The following is a 19,695-nucleotide window of genomic DNA, read 5'->3' as shown; positions in this document are numbered from 1 at the left end:
AATTAATATTTATAAATTCTAAAACGATAAAACTATTGTTTTAAGTAAATATAAACGTTTCTACCCATAACTGCGCATTTTCACAAAATGTTTTTCATAGTTATCTGGTCCTGGTGATGTTTGACGCAAATAATATGTTTTGTTGTAAATTTACGACTTTGTTTTCGTTGCGTATATTAATACACATAATATTTAAACAATGTATGTCTGAGATAAAAAACATGTTTATGTCAATTGCATGTTAGGTAATTTCGTTTTAATCTTTTGTTTTTGAAAATCGAAAATAGAATTTTGAAATTAGGAAAAGCAATTAATGTTCTTAACTGCCGATTAAAGTCAAGTAGTATCTCTTTATCCTAACAAAAACACAATTTTCTTCACACTTATCGTTAGGTGCCACTACCAGGCACTATCAGTGTCAGCAGATCAATATTCGTTCCGTAAACAAAAACATTCAACCTCCAAACGTAGCCATTTTTAATCTGTACCTTTACCGCTTATTCTTTAATCCACACGCGAAAAAACGCACTAAAATCGTACAAAGCACTATCAAACAACGCACGTCCGAATTGAATAGGGTTATAATCAATCACAGGTGACCTACTTACTTACCGGCTATCGATGCAGCGAATAATTGCCAACCTAATAAATTTAGGTAATACACTTGCGAAGGCACTGTTTTTTTTTTAATTTGGAAAAAACACTATGCCACAACACGTTCTGACGGAGATGAGTTGCGAAAAACTAACACGACATAGCATTGAAAATCAATAGCTCTGCCATTCCGTACAGTGGACTGGCAGTAATAGATTTGCTGCGAACTCGGCGCTTCATTCAATACTGGCGGGGCATGCGTAGAGCGCCCGGCGAGTTGGCGCCATTGACATGGAGCGCGGGAAATCTGACGTTTTGTTTTTTTATTTTTTATCACTGAGCAACGACTCGTCCTTTCAGCCAGATACGGATGTCAAAATGGCAACTGATAATGTCAGCTCTATAAGTAGTTTAATTAAAAACAAACAAAATTTTGTTTGAGGAAGAATTATTATATATTATATAGTTTAGATTATAGAGCAGCTGACATACAGAAGTAAATTCCTTGCGTCATCTGAATGGATTCTCGGACAAGGTTTTGTCAGAGCGTACGAAGGACATCTAATATTAAAAAATAGCCTATGTTTTATCTTGTAAGTTGTCCCAGTCTCAATACAATCAATGAAATTTGTCAATCAATAATTTTATTTTAAACTCATAAACGAGAGAGTAAAAACTATAAAATCGTTCAAGATGTTTTATTTCTCTATCATCATCATTATGGTATGCGATCATTGATTATCTACACTAATATTATAAAGAGGAAAACTTTGTTTGTTTGTTTGTTTGTTTGGTTGTAATGAATAGGCTCAAAAACTACTGGACCGATTTTAAAAATTCTTTCACCATTCGAAAGCTACATTATCCACGAGTAACATAGGCTATATTTTAAATGAAATATATTTGATAAATAGATTTTGAGGCGGTACAAAGTTTGCCGGGTCAGCTAGTAAATTATAAGTAGGTAACTAGTTATTTACTGTAACTGAATCAGGACACTGTGTACCGCGAATTTATAGTTGCTACGCCGTAGCCACTGACATGCGGCGCTATATTGCTGATATACGGCAAAATAGATGTATCGCTCATGATGACTCCACGCTCAATCCACGAAGGGTTTTACCTAATCCACCAAGAGTTGTACTTACTAACCTTTGTTTTGTTTATTTATTTAAAACCTTATAAAAGTTCATATACTAACTATTTCATATTTTTGTCTTCAGAAGCAACTGTAGCCATCGCAGACATGACTACAATACTAATCTTGGGTTAAATTCAGAGCAGACGATATGGCACTGGCCACTTACAATCCAATGGACTAAAAGAAAAATTTCATTTTCATTTAAAAAAAAAAGAAAATTGAGTATCTCGAGACCAAGCAAACAGAAAAACACGTGAATCTCTTTGTCTATATCATAGATAAGTAAAGATTACTCAAGAAAATGTACACAGTTTTGAGAATAGAAATAGTTGCGTAAAAAAAATTTGCCACGTCTCCGTGCTAAAATGTCCCTAAAATATTTGAAATAATTATTTATTTATTATGTAAATTAATTACGCAGTATTATGTATTTATTCGTAAATGTTCTCTAAAAATGTTTTTATTTGTCAAGAATTTAAAAAAAACTTACTAATAAGCCGTTTGTTGCTTCATTCAATTTAAAGGCGGCGAAGTATCTTTACTAATCTATGGTCTCTATCAAATATAATATAGAGTTCGTTACACTTTCCTAACGAAGCAAATATGAAGACTGTTATTAAATGACTCGTAATTACACCACTTTGTTAGAGATGATTTATATTAATGCATGGTTAGTACAAGATAAGATAGACGTACGTTGAAATAAATACTCATTTGTCAGGAAAACTCGTCAGGAAATTAATTTAAAACAACGTTACGTTATAAACCATAGATTAGTAAAGATACTTCGCCGCCTAGAAATTGAATGAAGCCACAAACGGCTTATTAGTAAGTTCTTTTTTTGAATTCTTGACAAATAAAAATATTTTCAGAGAAAATTTACGAAAAAATAACTAATACTGCGTAATTTACATAATAAATAAATAAATATTTCAAATATTTTTGAGACATTTTAGCATGGAGACGTGGCAAAACTTTTTTTACGCAACTATTTCATTTCTCAAAACTGGGTACATTTTCTTGTTAGGAGTGAGTAATCTTTACTAATCTATGTTATAAACCGAGAACATTTTTACTTTACAAAGTTAACAAAAGAACAAGTAAGCATACAAATTGTAGATTCGACAGCAAAAGTGGCGGAGTAACGTTCTTTACAACAATCGGAAAATAACTACCCAGAAGGCAATCTACAGTGCCCTTTTATACGCCTATATTTTAGTTAATACCCTCAATTGACAATTAAATGTTCTTTCTTCTACCGTCGTTGCTAACACATTAATATAGATGCACTTGAAGTATACTTAATATGCAGTTGAAGCTAATACAGGTGCTTCTTTAGTGATACATTTTGCGGATGCCGGCTGACTTGCATGTAAGGCACTATACTATCTTACTACTATCTTGTACTATCTTAGTCCCGGCAACGCATCTGTAATCAGTACCCTTACCATGAGTTTGTACGTTTTGACAAATATGACTGTTTTGGTATTTGTTTACGTATTTGCCCATACAGATTCCAATCAGGGCCCCTAGCGGATTGTACCAAAAACTATAGTGTCAGTAACGTAACATTAAATGTCTAAATTGACAAAATGGCGCTATATGTTTTGTCTCTCTTTTTTCCGAACGAAGACAAAAATACTTGAACACTTATAGTTACGTTTACTCAGTCTACTGAAGCAAACGGAACAGAATAATGGATTGAGTAAACGTAACCTAAAATTGTGGGACGTTTTGAAAACTCATGGTAAGGGACCAGATTCAGGTAAGACCTCTGATCATGACGTCAATGGACGGCGGTGACTACTTACCATCAGGACTGCACGCTCGTTTACTACTAAGTTACCGAAGATTTTTCATGTTGTAAAATGATGTCCTTGATGAAAAGATAGAATTCCTACTTGAGATCGACTGCAAAAGTACTCGGTAACGGTACCCGGCAAATCTGTAAAACCGTTTCAGAGGAGTACGTTAACTAACATTGTGACACGAGAATTTTATATATAAGATGTATGAATATGGAGTTATTATTGGAATAACATCATAATATCATATACAGGTAAACGGTCCGAGGCGTGGGCGATTTGCGATCCTAATGAAAACAAAATAAGCCCGTAATATAGCTGTTCCCGATAAACACATTTATAAACGCTATTTTCGGAGTGTGACCCAAATATATCTGGAATTTGCGTACAATATTATATTTTACTATGGGAATTTCCTTGTGGATATTTGATTTTCCTTGGATATCTGTTCTCATCCGTTAGTATGATTTGTACTTTTTTTGTCCCACAGCACACAATAAACAAAATTTGATGGAAAGATTGAAGACAAGGATTAAAGTAGGTACGCATGTATAAGTCGCAACGCTGCTTCAAGAAGAACGATTTTTATAAATAGACTTGATAATGACCAGTGCCACACTGCTGCTGGATATCTATAATGAATCTTGGATAGGATTGGGAGTCCTAGCTGAGCTCGGCCACAGATGTCTTATTACTCTCGAGGACAAAGTTAGATTGCTTTGTATAAATACCTTTTACCATATATTAAAAACCAGAACACAGCAGCTCTACTGTGCTATTATTAAGCAGTAATAGGAATGGCTGTGGTATCTTCATTGTCAAGCCACGAAGAAGTTTACCACCTTTAAATGTAAATCGTTAATGTAGCTTAACAGCAATACATTTTATTTATTTTTACGGGACGGTAGTCCGCGTAAAATTGCTAGTCCGCTCTGAGTATAGAAATAAATCGCGTCGCCATAGCAAATTGTATGACTACACCTGCTCGCAACCACTTCAGAGCGGACTAGCAGTTTGGCACGGACTATACCAAGGGGAATGCTTTTCAAGTCCAACAGCTGAAATGGGTGGATGAATTTTAAAATATGAAGTGTCGTTGGATTAGACTGCGGAGTAGGTAAACTTATAATTAAAAAACATAAAAGTTGACTGACTTATGTTGATTTATAAAAATAAGTCAGTCTAAATAAAGATTCTCAAAGTACAGCAATACTTTCACGTATCATGTAAAAGATTAACCTAAATATCTCTGAATATGTGCCACCATTATTGTCCCATCTCAGAGAGAATTCCTCCATGCGGTTATGGGGTTGAACGACCGCACTAGGGTTGTAATAAAAAAAATATGAATAATATTTTTTTATTTTTTATTTTTGGTGTTTTTGTTTTGTATTTTTTTTTATAAATATGTTTTAAAAATCAAAAGAAAATACTTTTCCAATAGATATTATCTTTTATCACCCCCTTTCATTAAGATGTAAAAAACCCATGTGAAAAGGTTTTCCATACCATCACCCGTAGGTACTCGTACATTTGCCACACCTTGTAGCCAAAGAAATTATTTTTACCTTTACTAATCTATGAACCCATAGATTAGTAAAGATTACTCACTCCTAACAAAAAAATGTAATCAGTTTTGAGAATTTAAGTAGTTGCGTAAAAAAGTTTTGCCACGTCTCCGTGCTAAAATATCCCAAAAATATTTGAAAAACTTATCTATTTATTATACTAAATAACGTAATTTACTACGCAGCTTTAGTTGTTTATTCGTAAATTTTCTCTAAAAATGTTTTTTATTTGGCAAGAATTCAAAAAACAAACTGACAAATCAGCCTTTTGTGGCTTCATTTCATTTCAATGCGGCGAAGTATCTTTACTTATCATTTTTTACTTATCATCAAAAGTTTTCATTATCATTTCATTAGTTTTTGATTTTATTTGTGCATAACTTGTGCATTACACATCCATTTACCGATTACAGTTTGAATTACATAAATAAAAATCTTCAGTTTTACAATCCACCATTATTAAATTTGAAATACTATCAACCCTACATGGGGTGCATAGTATGACGTAACCGGAAGTGTATTCCACAACCCTTGTTCAAATTACTTTTCCCGACACGTTTGGACTCAATTGCGTGGACTGGGTTTAAATACAGCCAGGATCTGTAAGCTACAGACTTTTTGACAACTTGTAGACCTTATTTTTACCGCGAAATGTATAAAATTACCTGTCTATCTCCTTTATTTATTCTTGTTTCTCTCTTTATTCCCTTATTCTCCATAACGAAACACCTTGTGAAGTGGTGGTAGTTTGACATTCAAAAAGTGCTCTGTAAAGAACCTATTTTGAATAAAAAATGTTGATTTGATTTGATTTGATTTATTGGAACGAAGCGATTTATTCCTTATCGCGCGGTACGCTGGGTAAGGGGGCTAGGCGAGCGTCACGAAAAATCCTCACGACACTTTTGCTATAGTGCGTAGCGCTCGGAGAGGGGGCAGGCCGAGTATAGGATTCGACTTATTCGTTTTCTCTCTCACTCTCTCTCTTAATTTTATTTATTTCTAATATATTAGCTAAAGCCGTAAACAGTATCTATTAATTTGAAAGGTAGTAGAACAAACATAGTACCTATCGAGGGTACCTACCTAGTTCTTGCATTTGCTTGAAGGGTGTGGAATGTGGATGCTAGCTGACTTATTTAGGAGGCGATCATCTTAGCTCTCAGGAGTTGCAATCTGTGATTAGCTTCATGTAGAATTGTAGAAGAACGCCTGTTCTATATGGAGTTTTTTTTTATAATATAGGAGTAGCAGACGAGCATGCAGTCCACCTGATGGTAAGTGACTGCCGCCCATGAACATCTGTAATCAATCCCAGATAGGATTAGATATTCCTAACTGAGGTCGGGCACAGATGCGCCGCTACCCCTGAGGACTAAGCTGGAACGCCTCGGAAAAGTAGGTCTCCCTTACCACACCCTTCTAATCGGAACACAGCAGCGTCTAATTCTGTTATTAGGTAGAAATAGGTGTGGCGGTGGTGCCGCCGGAGTCGAACCACAAAGGGTTCTACCACCTTCTAAGTTAGTTACGGATGTCTGTGGGCGACGATGGGCACCTAAAATTAATGCCCGTTATTAATTATCCATCTATCTAATGTTTTGCCTCCTAAAGATCGCACATTGACATTTTTTCATACTGGACATTGTCAAATTTTAATCTTTGGTAGGTAATCATTTGATAGGATTATTTATAACGGCTGCATACTCGTTTGATGCTTAAATTATTAAAAACTCATATCATTGCCTCAATCGCTATAAATTATTTACGAATCCGTAGGTCACCGTCGTTGCAGGCGCCTGGTCACATTAATAATTCGCTGCTCATCGATTTTCTATTTATAACGCAATTGGGTATTCTGGGAAAACCTCGTGGACACGGTTCATTAGATAATTTCTCCTTTTTACCGCTAAAACGTCGATGAGACAGTTTTCTTAATGCGCGGGTTCTGTTACGAATTTAGCTATTTTCTCGGCTAGATTTTTTTCTAATACAGGAACCTAATGAGGGGGAATCAAATTGCTCAATATATGTGTCTTTGGGTAGATGATAACTAATTGTGGCTAAAAGTTATCGTGCATATTCAAGGGAGTAAAAATGTAAGCTAATTGCTCTGGGAAGAGTTTTCCTGCGCATTGTGACCACCGAAAAGGTGTAGCATGTAAGAGTCCCACATAACTCGGCCCTTTTGCCAAAAAGTTCTGGGGGCCTACTACTATCTCTTAAAACAATATTACTTTAATCATATATTGAAATTTTGTACTACCGAGTTGTAGTACGAAATTTCAATTAAAGTAAGATTGTCTTTACAATATTACAATAAGCAGTTTTGTATGATGTCGGTCGAAATTATTCATTTCTTTTTTTGCAGGAAATTAATTTTTTAAGCAAAACTTGACAATTTCAGTTGGTTTTATACAATGGATAAGCGAAAAATGAATAAGGGTTTAAGTTTGTTCAACTGCGTATGTTGGAGTACAATGAAGACCGTGGTGCGAAAGAGATGACACTAGTTTCGATGTCTCGTTTCCTCTTGGATAAGCAATAGACAAATTACTCATTATTTTACATTACTCGGCAGGAATAAAACAATACTGTTTTAAAGAGGTCGTGGTAAGAAACAAAATAATATTGATACAATATTGAAATAAAACTTTCCTGAACTATGATGGTTTTTAAAAGATGGTGGTAAGCCCCTTGGTACATATATTTTTCTCGAATCCAAATACCTAGATATATCGTAGGTAAAAAGTTTTAGATTCAACAAAGTACGATATATAAACAACGATAATATTTGGTTGTCAAGAGTCACTTATTTACATATAATTTAATCCTTTAACCTCTCCGACGACTATTGCACACTTATGTGCTATAAACCGAATATGACCGTTCGCTCGACTATTGCACACATGTGTGCTATGGCTACCTCACGAAACAAAATTCACATTTTTATCTTTATCTTACATTATTTTTACAAGGTGTCTGAGACAAAAATAACGATAAATAAATTATACACGAATTTGCTACAGAAAATTAAAAGCATCCATATATAATATTTGATATTTTTAGACATTTAAAATTATACACTGTCAACATCGTATTACGCATACATTTAAGTCATTTAAAATAGAAGATTCAAAGACAATAGAGCTCTTTACACAAAGCTTCTATAAACCAAAATTGCCTAATTAATGAAGCAAATGTTTGCAAACTCAACAAATTGTGTTATTTAATGTGGCTTACTTCCATAGCTTACGATAAAATTATTATTTGTACACTATTTGCACATATAATTACTAATTACACAATCATGTGATGTGTATCTATTTTAGGTGTATTTCACACGTACGAATAAATAACTGTAATATGTAAAATGAATAAAATTGATCCCAATTTGTAATGATTTTTCCCGCCGTTTTAACAGTACTAAATGTATATAATTTTTAAAATATTGCAAATCGCTTCGAGCCTGGAGGCATCTAGAGGGACATTCTGCTTTAACCTGTTAAGACCTTATATTGTTTAAAAAGAAACAAAAGGGAAAGCACCATGGAACAGAAAAAACAAGGAAAGCACCCTTTCTTTTTATCAAACTTATATAAAATCAGACAAAATAAAAGATTTGCATTTTATTTGTTGCATTATTTGTACTTTTTTTTTAGGGGTAACCCCAAAAACTAACCGACGATGTGGGAGCGACGTCAGGTTATGTGGGATTTTTACCACACTAAATCCCCCCCTGGTGGCCGTCCTCAGCGCTTGGTAGAGAACTCCGGGATATCCGATGAAACACAACCGAAATCCTCGCCTCCTTTTAGTCGCCTCTTACGACAGGCAGGTAGCCCTGTTCTAGTTCCGGGACTACAGGGACATAATTATTTCTACCTACCAACAGGGAAACCATTTTACAAACTTATTTCCGCGTCGACATATTTCTACAGCAGAAAATTCAAGTTAATCCCGGGCGACTTCAACCCACAATATTGCATTGATGAAGTTGTACCGCCCACACAATCAACAGATCAAACAAAAGTGCCACACAGTATTTATGACTTCCAGGCAAGAATAATGGAGCAAGAAACAAAAAGCAATAACATTATTAAACAAATAACGTTATATCGGAATGAGCATAGTTATTGTCTTCCCATGGGTGCTGTAATGTAAATAAGGCACACTTATACACAATTATTGAATTTTCAAATTATAATTATAGTTTAAAAACTAAAAACCACGCTAAAATCGCACAAGTAAAATCATTAATCCTAATTCCTGGCGATCCTAATGAGGTGAATGGGATAAAATTATTAAAATCGTGTATTGTCATCGGTTCTTCATAAGTGTTCAAAATTTTATATTAATCGGACCGTTTAAATTGGGTAAAAATCGAGTTTAAAGATTCTGTTACATACATACAGGTCAAGCTAATAAAAGCGTGGTAATAATACTTGTATTGTGGCGTTTGGAAACATCACGAGGTTGGCTAGTAATTATTGCAAGTTTTTCAGATATGTTTGGTATCTATACGACATATAAAATTACCACATACCTTCAAAGTTCAAACCACAACACAGCGGTGCTTCAGACTGTTGTTATTAGGCAGGAAACAGATATGGCAGTAGCTCCTCAGTCGATCTACGAAAAAAATCCCTAGAAACTTTAAAAATCAAGGGTATGTTCATATATGTTAAACATTTATGACTACTTATTTTCAAACGTCTCAATGATACGCCTCAGACGCTAATAAAAATCGATTCTGGCAATAAAAAGCCATTTGCCGTCCATTATGGCTTATAAAACAATATTCCATCAATTTATTTTTATCAACAAGGAACTCATGTTATGATGATTTATGTTTAAAAATAATTTATATAATGCAAGGCCAAGTCTGGCGATCAAGTAGATGTAAAATAATTTTTATTATCTGTGGTCATGGTCAGCCAGGTCTAGTTCTAAAATGATAGTGAGGAAGTCAACACAAATGGGTTTTAAATAAAAGTAATTATGTATGAGATATTGTCACTGAAAACAGAAAGTATTTCTGCTTTCAGTGACAATATCTCTTAAGATCTTAAATAATATATTAAAACACTAATGGACACACACGTATTAATAGGATACAAATAAAAAATGTTTTTTTTAACATAAATGAAAACAACTCAAACTAGTTATTTCAGTTAAGTAGGCAAGTTAAATATATATTATATTGTAACTATTACTTCATTTAAGTTTTAATAAAAACAATGTCTTACATAAATGTGGTCAGTAACAATCTTAAATCTATGATTTAATATTATTACTGACCACATTTGACCACACTCAATACTCAATACTGAATACTTTATTGCAATCATGGTTTTACAATTGTTTTATAAAAATCATCACCCACAGTGGGTGTAGCAATGAATATGAGAGCGGCCGATTTATATTTACAAATAAACATTGATGTCAGATTTACAATATTATTTAATTTAATTAGTATTTATTTCTTTGTTAATAATAATAATAATTTTATTTGTTTCGTATTTTAGTTTTCTAAATATTCGCTTAATTTGTAATATGCATTTTTTATTAATAATTCCTTTAAGTTGGCGTAGAACTCCTTGTCGTTTTTGTTTGATCTTATATTTTCTGGCAATTTATTATAAATTTTTACGCACATGAAATTGGGACCAGTGCTATAAATTTTAAGTTTGGCAGTTGGTAATAATAATTTGTTTTTCTGTCGACTCTGATATCGTTGGAGGCACTCCTCTCGTTTTTGAAAGAACTGCGGGTACTGCTTTACAAACTTTACACTGATGACACGTAGGCTTATATTGTGCAACTTCCGTAACAAACAAGTTCATTATCTACACTGCCTCCGTTCTTAACCCCTACGACCATTAATCTATTAAATGGCGGGGGCAGGTAGGGTTGTCACTTATTTTTAAGATTGTTTTTTTATATTATAAGAGTAGCAGACGAGCATGCAGTCCACGTGATGGCAAGTGGATACTGCCGCCCATGGACATCTGTAATCAAACCCAGATAGATTAAATTCCTACCTGAGGTCGGTTACAGATGCACCGCTATCCCTGAGAACTAAGGTGGAATGTCTCAGAATAGTATATCTCATTTACCACACTCTTCAAACCAGAACATCGTAACGCTTAACATGGCTCTTATTAGGTAGTAATATGTGTGGCGGTGGAGCCGCTGAAGTCGAACTACAAAGGTTTACTTTTAATAAATTTATATGCGAAACTACTACTCAACAATACTTTATTTATATACTTTACTTTTACATAAATAATTTTAAGAAAACAGAATTTAGTTGCGATTACCAACAGCCCTCCTAGCTACTTAGGAGATCCTACCACTTCCTAGCCCCATGACCAAATAACCCGGATTGCTTCAAAATATTGGATTATAATCTGGTTTCTGTAGTAAATTAGCAAGTTAAAATTGACGTATATTTACATAGTTTACAAGTGAATATTAACTTTTAGTTTTTGAAAAGTCACAGAACTTTCGTGTTCCACCACCGCTGCCTAACATGCCATGCGTGTTATAACTACGTCTACTAATACGTGGGTGACGTTCCATCTGCCGGTAGCCCTAATTCCAGAAGATTCTCGGTACAACATCTGCAGTCCAAGCAATAATCCCAGCGCCAATCTCGCCGTATTTGCGCATTTCCTGCGTGCAATTGCACGCAAGGACAATCCGGATTAGCTCAATTGGTAATACTTGTGACTTGATTGGTTAAGATACTATGGAATTCTAGGATATTTATTGCACGACTCATGATGCGAAGCATCAGAGAGTGCTTTACGATCGAAAAATTTTTTTCGCTTCATTTTGGCGGCTATTTATATTATTATAGCCTTGATAGGTTCACGGTATATCTATATATATTATGTACATTTATTCCACCAGGGGCGCTTGTGCTGTACCTTCTTCCTACTACAGCTGTTTTTCGGCAATTAATTTTGAACGACTTAAGTTTTTTTTTTTTTTTTATATTTCATAATTAAATAAGCATTATGAGTCGTGCACTTTTGGATTTTCCAAACTTTTATTGTTTTGGTGGGAAAAAGGAATATTTTTGCGGCTTGCACTTAACCGCGACCCGCGACTATATCGGTCTGAGAAGCAGTGAGTTTCGGGTTAAATCCGTGGCCAAACACATGATAAGAATTTCAGAATCTGTTTTTAAACTGGATATTTGCATCAGTGTCTGTGGCACACACAACACAAGAAATATTGAAATGGCAGCCTGAGCGTAAAAATAAATTATTTAAAAAAAAATTGCATACCACCAAGGTAGAACCCTTTGTGGTTCGACTCCGGCGGGCACCACCGCCTATTTCTGCCTCACAACACCAGCTGTGTTCTGGTTTGCAGGGTGTTGTAAAAGAGACATATTTTTCCGAGGCGTTCCAACTTAGTCATCAGGGGTAGCGGCTCGTCTGTGGCCGACCTCAAGTAGGAAAATCTAGTCATATCTGGGGTTGATTACAGATGTCTATGGGAGGCAGTAGCCACTTACCATCAGGTGGACTGCATGCTCGTCTGCTACTCCTATATTATAAAAAAATTAACACTGTCTCTGTTTATCCTTCTAAAGTTGGTAGGTTTTGGTACAACATAACTACAAAATATTTTCATAATAAACAACAATTTGTTAATTTAAACGATTTATTTGGCAAGAATTTATGAATAAATAAAAAAAAACTTATTCTATATTGACTTAGAATAAAACAATAAAATTAAAGAAATTAATACTACTCAAAGTTACTATATCTTTAAATAACATATAAATTAATTTTATTTCATTTTGAATATCATGTTTTTAATTGAAGTATATAAATAAAAAAGTTCATTATTCATTAAGCATATTGTAAAAATGATATTTACAACTTTTTTACGTTATTTAATGAAAAAACTGTAGGTTTCATATTATTATTATGAAACAAAATAGCCTCAAACATAGGAAATCTAGTTTTAAATATTATTTATGTAACAAATAACTGCTGTCAGGTATACACACATATTTAATTAAACAAATATTTTAATTATATTTTACCACATAACTATTTTACCTTTACTATAAGATTACACTGAATTGTAAATGACTAATCATAAATAAATTAATAAATATTAAGTACAACCATTTGGTACAAAAACTTTGGATTTTATTATATTTTGGGTAGATTTTACCGAAAGTGGCAAGATATAATACTTACATACAAATCACATGAATATGTATCAAAACACTTAATCTAAAATGATTATATACTATCACATACTAAAAGTATATTTATAAATAATAACATTATTATGTACCTTATTTAAATTAATAAGGAAAGAAAAAATAAATAAAAATGATGTCGACCGCTAGCGAAACTACAACTTGTAATTTAAAACTGCCATTTTCAGAGTTGTAATGTATATCTGCATGATAGCAAAAAATTAAATTGATCAAAAATATTAATGTTTATCTCTTACTATTTACTAGTAATTAGTGGAAACCTCTATAGATATGTTACTATACCCTAAAATGGTGTAATTTTTAAGATAGATTATGAAGCGTTTCCTCCTAGTTAGTTCAGTATGATTTAAGTACATTCTACTGGTGTAGAAAGATATCACATATTTTGCTGCAAGAACTTCCTCTCATTGATACAATTTTCCAATTCATCGTGATATCTGTCGATCTTGGAATCAAACCCCGGACTTTGTATATCACAATCAAAACTATCCCCTGTGATAATCTTCTCGCGGTTCAAAGTTGAATCAAATCTTACTTTTTTACCTGGCGTATTAGTCTTATTATGTGAAATGTCTATATTTTCGTTGACTCTTTCTTTCAACGGCGTTACATTCATATTTAGTCGCGTATTCCTTATAGTTTTGATAGTTTCGTATTGATGTTCGTCGTCCTCAATTTCCTCGATCTCAATTTCGTCTGAATTGTCTAAGTTTAAGGCGGGATTCTCTATTCCCGATTCTTTGGGAGCTGCCTTTTGTTTAGGCGCTTTTCTTGGTACTTCATAAGGATTTAGAGTAACATTATTATCTGCTTTTTCACCTTTGAACGTCTTTTTCAAAGTTTTGAATACTTTTTTCGATAATTTATTACTCGCTTTTAAAATCTGCTTTTTTAGATCTCTCTTGCTATCCGTGGATTCGTTTGACGCATTCGTTTGATTCAGTCTGTTCAAGTTCATGATGTCTATAGCACTAAACTGGGACACATCACATCCTAAGATTTTACTTTGCTTATTATAACTGTCAATCGTATCGTCCCCTACGTTTTCGTAAATCGGACTTTCAGCTCGATAATTATCAATATTTTCATATTCATTTTCACCAGATTCATTTACTGTTGAAATGGTACTGTTTGTGTCAGATGTAAACAATCTTCGCGGTACTAAATCAGTTGTTTGAGCAATTTGAGTTTCAACTGGTCTATTTAATGCCTCAACATTATACTCTAATTCAGATTTCGAAATATTTGTATCGAGAAATGGGTTCTCGACTCCATCGTTTATATTTACTTTTAAATTAGGATCTAAGAATGGGTTAGTGTTCTTTTTCGAGACGAGTTTCTTTTTAGTTATTATCGTTATAGTTTTGATTTCCATAATATTACTTTCATTTAAATCGTCATCTAAGTACAATGATTGGTTAGACGCACAAGGAGAATCTAGAGCTAGTTTATCAATGAAACTTAGGCTTAAATTGCTTGTATTATTAACAATTATTTGGTTAGTAACATTTGCTTGGACAGAAGAGTTGATAGCGGACAGATCAATTTTATCCAAAGTGTTTGTGTTGGAGGATTTTTGGTCCAAAACTGAAATACCAGAATCCATTTCAACATCATTCATATTACTGTCTATGTTGGAAATATTTTCATTTAAGGCACATTCTGTTGGCATAGAGGAATCAGGCAAAACAGTTTCCGTAGCCACTATAGGTAAAGATGAATTGGATAAGTTAGTTGATAAATTTGTGTATACAGGTTCATGAATATCACATGCTACTAAATTAGTTTTAGGCAGTTTTATAGGTGTTTCATAGTTGCGGACATTCTTCTTAACATTTTCGAGTTCTCGGGCCAGAAACTCATTGACAGCTGCCTTACTGATACCCAAATCAAGGGCTGTGTTCTCAAATGTGGTAATGTTACAGCTCGTGGTTCGTTTTCTGCGTTTATTTGGTGTTATTTCCATTGCCGTGTTGCACATGGGGTCCTCGTTAGCTAGTAGGTCTAGAGCAGGGTTCAAATAGACATTTGGGCCGAGTGTTGCTATCTTCCTTTTGCTTGTGGGTTTTACTTCAAATTGATTGTTGTCAACCGGGTCCATGGTATACTGTAAAGAAGGGAACATTTTTAATGTTAATTTAGTACTATATGATCTAATACTAGACATATAGAACTGAAGGTAAAACTGTACTTTATGACCCGTTGAATTTGATGTTGATTTTGGGTGAGGAGGTCTTACTAACTTCCCCTGTTTTAAATGTTTTTTTAAGATTTTGAGGTTACCTACGTATTTCATTAGGAATTAAGACTAAAAAATTAGGGGATTAACATGATATTGAAAGAAACCAACCCCCTCCATCTCACCCTACATATATACTCTATAAGCTAGTTCTGAAACAATTAAAACGGCAATTTAAACCTAGAATTTGATGGTACTAAGGTCGACGGAACTCTGCTTCGCAATGTTCCTGTTTTTTTGTATTGATTAATCCGTCTAACCAGAACCTAACCAACCAATTCTATATAAGTGATACAATTCATTAAATTAAAACATCAATTTAAAAGTAGAATTTGAGTATACTAAGGTTGACGGAACCCCCCTTCGCTAGATGCCTATTTTTTTGTATTGATTAAACCGTCTTACCAGAACCTAACCAATCAATTCTATATAAATGACACAATGACAAAGTACAGTTTAGCCAAATTGAATTTACAATAAGGAAAGCGTGAAACTTTGAAATTATGAAAGGCGAGTACATCTTTCTTATGTTTTGTTACTTTTTATTTTTAATTATTCCATATATCTTACAAATTAATGCTATAAACTTTCTTATTAAAAACACACAGTAAAAGTCAAAGAAATAAAGCTTACGATTGTAGTAAATTTGAATTTATTTCACAATCACGACTACTTTATAATGCAGTTTTCATATATTAAAAACTATTCAACTCTTTAAAAATGCGTGTTATATTATACGTAAATGCTCGTAAATATAAATTAAAACAAAAAAGAGTCACATATCATTCATTAATAAGAAAATGCGACACATTGTTTGTAGTAAAATAAAACATATATACTTACTCATTTAAATGGCGTAAATGATTTCGTAACACGAACGAAATATAGCGTAAATCACTAAACACAACGTATCCTACGATTTTAATGTTAGTAGGTTACTTATTTCAACACTTTTCATTCATAAATAAAAGTTTCTGTAAACAAAATTCGATCGTAATTCAATTCCGGCAGGTGCTACGAGACGGTTATTTTTGACACTTGAGTTGAGATTGACAGCAAAGCAACTGACGTTGCCATTATATAAACTAAAAAATCTACCAATATATTTTAATCATTTCAATGAAAGTTAACACAAAATATACATAATGGGCCGTGAGGGACCTATTAACTTTATAACCGTTTCATGTTTGTTCTAGAACCTAAACCAGAATTTTGGAGTAGAAATTTCGAGTATACAGACAAATAATACAATCAATCAACGTTACCGGACAAGACCATCCAGTTTTTCCAAATAATACAATCAATCAATGTTACCGGATTATAATATAAAAATATATCTGATACTTTAAATACATCCGTAATGAAAATAGTGTTGCTTTTAAAAATTTCAAGATAATTGCCAAATTATTTATCTTTTCTTTAAATTGAATTTTGCTAATATGGTATGGTAGTACAGTTTTCAAGCTTATATTTCCTTTTTTTTCTGTATGATAAATAATTAGAAACTTGTTTTTTTTAATTCATATAAACTGCTTATCGTATTTTCTAAGGTTTTGTATTTATTTTTCTAGATATATAAAAGATGTTTATACCAATATAAATGGTTATGTAATGTATCGCATCACAAGATAACCAGTTTTATAACAATCGAGGCAAATAAAAACAAAAGTTACAACAAATAATCTTTTTATTGCTAACTAAATCACATAAGGTTCCCAGAACCAAAACTCACTACGTACAATAAAACATATCACAAAACTCGATAGGATAACATTGAAACGCCTAACATGAAGTACTAAGCCTTAAGTAGGTTTTCTAATATATTGACAGGTGCCATCACCGTCTTAAGCCTAGCTAAAGTAAATACAAACACCAAATGTACAAAAAATAATGATATTATGCTGTAATTGTCATTATTATGCAGTTAATATGTTTAGAATTGCAATGACGTAAGTGAAAAACATAGATAAACTGCCTTTTATACAGACACCTTTAAAAAAATACTAAACTATGTAAATCAACATACGTTCCCGGTTATTACCGTAAAATAGATGGTACCGTAAAAAATTTAAACTACTTTAAATTCTGGATTGATAGGAATATGTAAGTAACACGCCAGATTAATATGTATCTTTGCATAATTTGCTTAATTGCATTGATTGTATTTGAACTTAAGCCATTGCAATTCTAAGGTTGATTGAAGTTAAATAATGATAATAATTAATGAGAAAACTTCACTTAACACATAATAACATAGGCGTATATACAAAATAATATTTATAAAACTCATGAAGACAAAACCAATTATAAGCTGTGATAAGTACTGATAAATATTTTTTATGTAAGTTATCAAAAATGTAAAAAATAATTTTGTGAGGGTACACGAAATCAATGTAGTACTTTTATTAAAATATTAAATTAAGATATAGAAACATTAAAAAAATTAAGTACAGAACACAAATTATATACAGGTATCACTACTAAGTAAAATGCTTTACGGCCCTAGCAGACTGGCTACTTTTAGTATCGGCGATTCGCGTTTTGGAGATGTCTTCGACGATGCGTTACCTATACGAGTTAAATTGCTGCAATGAGCGTTCAAAAGAAGCGGCTCGATCTTAAACGGTACAGATTTAGCGTCTGATTGCTTCATCTAACTTCCAAAAAGTACCTACTACTCTTATTAATAAATACTCAACTAATCTATTCAATATTTTGCACACCAAAGATCGTCTTTTAACAATTTCTATATGGTAGAAACGGTCAAATTTCGATCAGAGGTGGGCAAAAAAATGGATGGATTATCGTCTATCGACGATGCAAAGGTAGCATGTCTGCTAAAACCCTTAAAATCGTAAATGCACTAATCATCATCAAATCAGAGTAATGAACATTAACACAAAGATAAAAACATCTTTAAATATATTAGCAATAATGTCATGTCAATTCCTGAAAAATCTGACTTCTCGATGTCATGTTCTTATTACAACATAATGATGTTCACTTCAATAATTTAACGAACAATGAAAACATCGAGGGAAATCGTACGTGCCGTGGAGTTATCTCCACAAACTACAAAGATAACCCACTAAACGCGTATATTATGGGAGTAAACCCGTGCCCATCAGCGGGACTACAAGTGTTTTAAGATAATTATAACATATTTTACGATTACCATTCAAAATTTCAATTTACACACGCCGTAACAATACACTTCTATCAGCTATCTGCTAGAACTACTACGTAATGTTGTTACCAAAATATTTTTTCATTTTTTTCCTTTTCAAATTGTGCATATAATTGAAATCCTACTTTTTAGGTGTTTTAATACTATATTGGTTACATTTATACAATATATCACATCCTTTGCACTGTCGGAGTGTATTAATTCCTTAGTATATTATAAGTTCTAAAAAAACATTTCCTTTTATCGATTATCATCGAAAATTATATTCAATCAAAAATAATATAACACCGGATTTCTCGTGTGATCAAGGAAAAAATATCAAAAAATTTAAATTGATTATGCAAGAAGAAATGATTGAGCTTCAGTAAGAGATAATGTCACCAAAAGTTATGATAAACAGCAAAGCTAGTGTTTGCTAAAGAGAGCATAGTACAAGAGAGTAATGATACAAGAGTTAAGCATTTCGGCTTTGTTCTAACTATTAATAACTTGCATCTGACCAACAACCATAGTAACAATCTGTCTTCCCCTGAATATCACATGAGATTACAAGGGAATAAGTCCAGGGAAAGGGCAGTAACATCCTCCAGACTGTCACCAACACTCACAGTTATCAAGCAGGGCAAAACGAGGCCTACATCGATTAATGGATTTAAGATTAGATGGATGGATTCAAATCCTTCAATAGCTTCTTAGAATTCAGAAAACTGTATGATAGATATTTCTTTTAAGTAAAACTTCATCTAATTTCAGTACTGAATGAAATAGACTTTTTCATGTTTCTGTAAGTACTACATTAGTCTTTTATTAACGGTGAAAATAGTAAATCATTAATTGACATTCGATGTATATGTTTGATCCCTTGTACAAAAATTTGAACTAGGAATTCTTTATGTTCTATCTATTA

The 19,695-nt window shown here is 33.0% G+C and overlaps 1 protein-coding gene across 2 annotated transcripts; it reads right to left on the bottom strand.

The window, feature by feature from the left end:
- Positions 1–13,035: 13,035 nt before the first annotated feature.
- On the bottom strand, positions 13,036–16,629 carry LOC140746078 (uncharacterized). 2 transcript variants are annotated; one of them, XM_073078075.1, is made up of 2 exons: positions 16,441–16,629; positions 13,036–15,469 (listed from the first exon to the last, which is right to left on the bottom strand). In XM_073078075.1, the coding sequence occupies exon 2, from the start codon at positions 15,461–15,463 to the stop codon at positions 13,739–13,741; it is 1,725 nt and encodes a 574-aa protein (XP_072934176.1). In that variant the 5' UTR covers positions 15,464–15,469; positions 16,441–16,629; the 3' UTR covers positions 13,036–13,738. The 2 variants fall into 2 exon arrangements, with proteins under 2 accessions (XP_072934176.1, XP_072934174.1); XM_073078073.1 differs by having other exon boundaries at positions 16,445–16,629.
- Between the last annotated feature and the right edge of the window lie 3,066 nt (positions 16,630–19,695).

This window comes from Epargyreus clarus, unplaced genomic scaffold (assembly GCF_041222505.1).
Source record: "Epargyreus clarus isolate Ecla_fem2 unplaced genomic scaffold, WU_Ecla_fem_2.2 ptg000012l, whole genome shotgun sequence".
Lineage (NCBI taxonomy): Eukaryota > Metazoa > Arthropoda > Insecta > Lepidoptera > Hesperiidae > Epargyreus > Epargyreus clarus.
Note: the sequence above shows the minus strand (reverse complement) of the source record. Positions and strands in the feature narration are given on the sequence as shown.